Genomic DNA, 7,257 nt, shown 5'->3' with positions numbered 1-7,257 from the left:
GGGGGCGGAGCAATGAAGAGAGGGGTGTGTTTGATGGGTTGATTTCAAATATCAACAGTGTTTCTCAGAAATCGCTTACTGCACCTTTAAAGTGTTAACCTTTGGCGAGATTTTACAATACTTATATAGCTATTTGGATGTTGGTTAACACTGGTGGCTTAGGTGACATCTGCCGGGAAAAAAAAAATGCATCACAATTTCCACAGAAATTCATTAATAATAATACATGTTTCTTGAGCACCAAATCATCATATTAGAATTATTTCTGTGACATCATCATGTGACACTAAAGACTGGAGTAATGATGCTGAAAATGTTGCCATCATAATATATCCATAATATATCACAATATTCAATCAAATAAGTGCAGTCTTGGGAAGTATACGAGACATTTTACCAACCCCAAATTTTTTAACAGTAGTGTGTGCATAAATAACAAGTTTGGGATACAATAAAGCTCTTGATCAGGTCATCCAGTCACATGACATCCTCCTTCAAGGAGGTCACATGACCAGTGCAGTTCCAACTGAACTCCTATTCATCATCATGGAACCGAATACTAACTACAAACAAACCTTTTAGTCCAGGACCCTTATCCAAAAAAGCAGCTGACATGTCTTCTTACAGATGGGTTGTACACTGGCCGGGTATTATGAGTATGATTAGCACAACTATAAACAAAAGACTGAGAGTTTACGTTACTGTGACATTAAATAACTGTGGTGGAGTCACATGATGGTGACCCTCTCAGGTGAAACGTGGGCTGCTGGTCTCTCGTGGTTGGTACGGCTCTGACTGGGGTCTAATCCACGCCTGATCTGTTTCAGCTTCCGGTTCACACAGGGAAGCAGCAACACCACTTTTCCGATTATCACCGTGACGGGTAGAACAAGAGCCAGGACAAAATTGGGTGGCATGTAGAAACGATAAGACTCCTCCAGAAACGCCCGCTGCCAGCCGAAGAGCAGAGCGTGGAACGTGGAAATGAGCAGTGCGATGTAACCTAGGGTAGACTGACAGGATATAGATGCTTATTTACATCATATTTATATGAAAATGCAAGATGTGGAGGTGGCGTGACCTGCCTATTGATGTCTTACCTGGATAAAGCTAAACTCTCGCCAGTTGAGTGCGTTGTGGATGGACGGGATGGAAGTGACAGCTAATAGAGAGAGAAGCCCCAGAGCCATGATGCCAAAGGAAACGTACATCTCCACTCTCCAAACTTCCTCTTCGTTCCATGAGTTCTCTATATTGGCATGCACCTACAGAGAAAGAAAATATTATATTTATTTAAATGAGTTTATTAAATGTATTTTAATATATTGCAATATTCCTGTTTATATTTTTTAAATGTATAATAAAGATACACAATGCATATTTAAGATTTATTTTACATACACAGACTAATTTTAAATATACATTTATTTATGACATTTTAATTATAGGGTTTGGTGCATGACAAATATAATATAAAAACCAGGAAAGCATTATTATCATGATTATTATTATCAGTGCTCAACTGACATGACTGATGTTGAAAACGAGAGAGCAAGCTGATATAATGCTCACATAAACAAAATACATACAGATTTCATTCATTAAAAATGCTGAATTTAATCAAATAAAATTGCTAAAACAAACACAATATTTACTTAGAATTCATTAAAAAAAAAATAACAGAAATGATTCATTATCCATTGAAACGGCTTCTGTTATTGTATGGATGGGCAAGGTTATTGACTGATGCAGATAATTGGTCAATATTTAATGTACTGCTTATTAATATTATTATTAATAATATTGGTGGTATTGTTGTTACTACATCTGTATGTATGTACTGTATGTATGTATTTATGCATATATTTATTTATTTATTTACTCATTTGTGATGATTATAAATAATAATAATAATGAGCATCATCATCATAAATAATACATACAGATAAAATAATAATCATAATATTTTTATTATTATTGTTTCTGTATATACTGTATATATTTTTATGTATTTATTTTGTATTTACTTAATTATTATTATTATTGTCATTATTATAATGAGCATCATCTTACTAAATAAATACATATAGATACAATAATAATAATAATATAGCTGTTATTACTATGATTGCATCTGTATATATTTATTTATGTATTCATTTTGTTTTTACTTGTATGTTATTATTATTAATATATTGGCTTCAAACAGTCCAGGATGCTCAGGATGGTTTCAGTGGAATTGCTGGATCCACAGACACACACACACACACACCTGCTGATAGGCCATGTTGAGCATCAGGTATCTCTCTGAGCGTCTCATGGGCAGGCAGAGGCTGTACAGCACGTGTATGCAGCCAAAGAAGAAGCTCAACAAGCCCAGCTGTTTGCGGCTCTCCAGCCAGCCCTCCAGCCAGGACGGGAAACGCCGGTACTTCGTCCCGTAGATGAGCTGGTACACGGCAGCGAGCTGTCCCGCTAAATACACCAGCGCTAGCAGAACTATAGCCACTACGGGCAGCGTCCTGTTCACTATTTCCAGAGGGATCTTGTAGAAAAAACTCTGTCTGGTCTTCATATAAGGATGGATGATATCCCGCACAAAGGAGTAAGCGAAAAAGAAGATGGACAATGCGACGGTGGTCAAAACAGGTCCTTTCCAGGCTGTGAAGAGATGCAGTGGCATATTCTCGATCTCCTTGGCAGAGGAGAGGGCGCCCATGTCCACAGGGATGAAACTGAGCTGACGGGACATTTCAATGAGCTGCTGTCGAGCGTCCGCCGAATTACTGCAAATATAGACCTATATAAAGAGATTACAGGCAATCAATAATCCTTCCTTTTAAAATCTTCATTCATTCACAACAGCAATTTGGCGGATATGTTGGTGACAAAAATCAGACCGTGAATGCCAGATTTTCAATGTGGTGTCAGACTTATGAATCCCATACATTTATGAGTGGTTAGAGATGCACAATGTCATATCGGTTATTGATTTTTATGTATTTTAAATTGACAAGATAATTTTCTTTATTATGGCATTTTGATTTCCTTTTGCCATCATCTAACGCTAACTTAAAGTTAATCTTTAAAAGATTGATAAATGAATAAGACTATTAAATGCAATCTTGAGCACATCTCAGATTGAATACATATTTTTCTTACTGTACATTATAATCTTGTTTCACTTGTAACATTTAAAACAATTGATTTCAGTGCATCCTGAGTAGCTAGAAATACATTGCATGGAAAACAACAGAACAAACTATTTCCAATGAACTAGTGTGAATGCTTTTATACAGTAAGAACAATTCCCTAGAACCCATAACTAAAGTGGAATTAATCCATTGAGTTTATAAGCGTTCAAAATTAGACTGAGATAAGAGCAGGTTTATGGCATGGCTTTAATGGATCTTTCATAGTGTTAATAAAAACTATTCCTCTTTCAGCTCACAGAGATTCCACAGCTCATCTGTTCATCATTCTAATCAGCTCTTCACAGAAACTCAGACATTCACATTCACTGCTGGCTGGAAGACGTCTCTGCTAAACCCAGAAGACATAATCCTCATCGTCTTCTTCCTCCTCCTCATCATCATTCCTTGGATACTAAGTCCATCAGGAGTGTCATTAGCATAGGGCTGTTTTGAGCCTACACTGTTGAACACAGCAGGGCCTAAAATATGTTTTATTTTACTTTATTTTGCACATACTGCAGTTATAGAGCTGTATATATCAGTGTTATTATTGTTAACTAAAACTATTAAAAATATTTTTTGTTAATGGAAATAAAGCTGAAATAAAAAAATAATTTTAGATGAAAAACTAAAACTTAAAGGGACAGTTCACCCAAAAATGAAAATTCTGTCATCATTTACTCAACCTCAAGTTGTTCCACAAGTTGTAAACACAGAAGATGTTTTCTCCTAAATTATCGACTCAAAAACAGGACTGATAACCATATTCCGTTGCGGTCAATTGACAACCGAGTTTAGTTGCCCAGTGTGTACGTGGCCACTATCTGTTCTAAGGCTGTGCCAAAAGATAAGAACATTTTGAGCTGTGTGCTTTAATTTTCCAAGATCTTTGGCTCCGTGTGTTTAAAAACTTTAGACTTTCCATGGTGTTGTGGTACACTGAATTACACTGAAGCACAATGAATTTTGGACAACATACCTGTCGACTGGAGTCTCTAGGGCCTGACTGCATGGCCCATGACGAGATCACATTGAAGCCTTTGACCACAATGGATTCTGGGAATAGGGAGGCTAGGTATTCTGCGTTTGATTCTGGATACTGGTTCACCCGTCTGTTGTTGCTGACATCCACCAGTATTTTTCCTGCCAGCAGGTGCTTGATGTCCCAGAGAGAGGAGTAGTGCTCTCGGCGAATGGCCAGGAACACGAGGTTGGTCTTCCCCACTGCATCCTCGTGATGGGTCACGTCTACCACATGCGGGAACGACTCGGCCGCTCTCTTGGGCTGTCGGCTCCCCACCACCACATGGAACCCACTGCGGAGCAGCCGGAGGGTCAGGCTTTTGGAGAAGTCCCCAGATCCGATGATGCCGACTGTGGGCTTGCCAGATCCCTCGTTGGAACCGTTCTTCAGCCCGTTGGGTAGGAAGCAAACTTTGGTGCTGGCCGGGCTGCTGCCCAACAGGGAAATAGAGTCCATTTTCAGGCCCAAAACACCTCTTACTGGATCTTAGGACACTAATGGAATAATAATACTTTGTTAAAAGAGATCTAAGATGCATATTTTGTTTTGTGCCATTTAGTTAAAAGAGAATCTCTCTAGATTTGTACCCCAAAATGTATGCGTGTGTGTATATAGGGCCTCATGCTTGGGACGGCCCTGTATATATATATATATATATATATATATATATGCAAAAAAGGTATCTATTGTATTGTTAGGGTTAGGGTTTTCATTATTGTATTAAAGTAATAGGAATCTAATGGCAATCATCATTGAGAATAATGAAGATTATAAATAAGTAAAATATTAGTTTAAAAGTGAAACATCTGGACTTATTATGGTAGAGACATTTGGATAGGAAACGTGCCTAATTGCCATGAAAATAACAATGCAAATTATGCTAATAAGTCAATAATAACTATAAATAATTACTAATAAAGCTATGTTAAATACAATCTTTAAGTAAATGTTGAAAAATAATATTAAGATCCACAGGTTGGATGCATGGAGTAGGGTTTCGTGTATTAAATGTTAAAATGTATTCCAAAAAAAGAATACAGAATAGAATAGAATAGAATAGAATAGAATAGAATAGAATAGAATAGAATAGGATAGAATAGAATAGAATAGAATAGAGTAGGATAGGATAGGATAGAATAGAATAGAATACTCTGGAATCAAATTCTGTATGACTTTGAAATCTCAGACAGGCTGTGTGACCTGTTAGAGCGCCAGAAGGTCTGGTCATATGCAAACAGCAGAATATGAATCATTGTTTATTCATAAAAAGAAGAACAGAAACAATATCTATATAACTGCAGTGGCAGGTAACGGTTGCTCTGTAAATTACGCATTATGAGCGTAGGATAGAGGATGACGCACCCGATTATATATATAATTGCGAAAAACATCTCAAGGTTATAATGTTACCTGTAACGGACTCTGCCGTGACACCATCGAGCAAACGGATGAGATGTATATGTCCCTCACCGGTGACTGTTAACCCGCCCTCTGTCCGTTTGATTTGTACTGACCCACCGCTATTTTCGCATACAGAGACTCGGCGCCTCTTTCATCGCGCTGCGGCTGTCTCTAGCCAATAACATATATTTCCTCCAGGGGGCGCGTGGAGGCTCAAAAAGCAGAATTCCACATTGACGCAAATTCAAATTTCAAAACGCTTTTCATTTCACTGGAAATATCTGCGCGCGTAATAGTATAATCATTTTAATCTATCAATTTTATTATATTTTAACCTGTCACACAAATAGAAATCCCTCCCAGGAATCTTAATTACATAATTGTGCGATACCCTCATCAATTAATCACGAAATAGCGTGAGTAGTCCATCCTGATCGGCGCTGAGAAAAAAAACAGTTAGCACGTGACAAAATCGTCATGGCGCTGCTTCAGCAAGGATCCGAACAATAATTGATTCCTAAAAAAATGATCGTAGAAAATTGTAACAGCCATTATTTTAAACATATACAGTCAAGAAATAAAAGAATATAATTGTTATTTACACCGACCGTTCGTTTTTGACCATAAATAAATAACTTCCCGGCCGCTTTACACCTGCTCAACGTAAACCACGTTTCTTATCATTTGCCGTTCTTCTTTATTAAATTTCTCTGCTGTTACATGCTGGAGTGCTGCAGCATGTCTCAGATCTTCTGTGTGAAGAGAAGACAGTCCTCTGCAGTCTGACGACATCTCTGGGTTGATCTAGACTGCTCACTCAATATAGTAGGTTCAAACCCCACAACACTGTAATGAATCACCATTGTGGCTTTGAGCCAGACACTGTTTATGTTTATGATTTTTAGATATTTTTTTACTGGAAAACAAGGTGCTAAAAACAAAAGGTAAACAAAAGATGCAGTTCAGGTAATAAGGCAAAAATTGTTCATCTATTTTCATCAAAATGAAACTCTGCCATATTAGAATGCACATAAAAAACAGGTTTAAACCTTTTAAATATTCAAATTATGCAATGTCATATTAATGCACAAGTGATAGAGCCCCCACAGGAAAAAAAAACTATTTTTGTTGTAATGTGATCAACAATTCATCCATTCATCATTTTCTCATCACAAGATTGTTTATTTAACATTTAAACATTTAATATGGAATTATAGAAATAAACAAGCTTTGTGTCCTTAAAATAAAATGCCAAAATACTCTAAATTCCAAAAACTAAATAAAATAAATTTAAAAAAACTCTGGCACAGACAGGGACACTCCGGCACGGACACTCCGGCACAGACACGTATACTGTATCCGGTGTCTGTGCCACAGTGTCCCTGTCCATGCCGGAGTGTCCGTGTCAGAGTGTCCGTGCCGGAATGTCCGTGTCAGAGTGTCCGTGCCGGAGTGTCCAGTGTGTCCGTGCCTGAGTGTCCGGTGTCTGTGCACGGACACTGTGCTGGAGTGTCCGTGTCCGTGCCTGAGTGTCCGTGTCCGTTCCGAAGTGTCCGTGTCTGTGCCGGAGTGTCCGTATCCGTGCTGGAGTGTCCGTGCCGGAGTGTCCGTGCCCCGGAGTGTCCGGTGTCTGTGCAT

At 38.1% G+C, this 7,257-nt stretch overlaps 1 protein-coding gene across 1 annotated transcript; it reads right to left on the bottom strand.

The window, feature by feature from the left end:
- Positions 1 to 421: 421 nt before the first annotated feature.
- steap2 (STEAP family member 2, metalloreductase) lies at positions 422 to 5,783 on the bottom strand. Its single transcript, XM_079863638.1, has 5 exons — positions 5,629 to 5,783; positions 4,174 to 4,712; positions 2,273 to 2,800; positions 1,101 to 1,265; positions 422 to 1,013 (listed from the first exon to the last, which is right to left on the bottom strand). The coding sequence occupies exons 2-5, from the start codon at positions 4,672 to 4,674 to the stop codon at positions 729 to 731; spliced, it is 1,479 nt and encodes a 492-aa protein (XP_079719764.1). The 5' UTR covers positions 4,675 to 4,712; positions 5,629 to 5,783; the 3' UTR covers positions 422 to 728.
- Positions 5,784 to 7,257: the final 1,474 nt, after the last annotated feature.

Source organism: Squalius cephalus (assembly GCF_949319135.1).
Source record: "Squalius cephalus genome assembly, chromosome: 25".
Classification (NCBI taxonomy): Eukaryota; Metazoa; Chordata; class Actinopteri; order Cypriniformes; family Leuciscidae; genus Squalius; species Squalius cephalus.
Note: the sequence above shows the minus strand (reverse complement) of the source record. Positions and strands in the feature narration are given on the sequence as shown.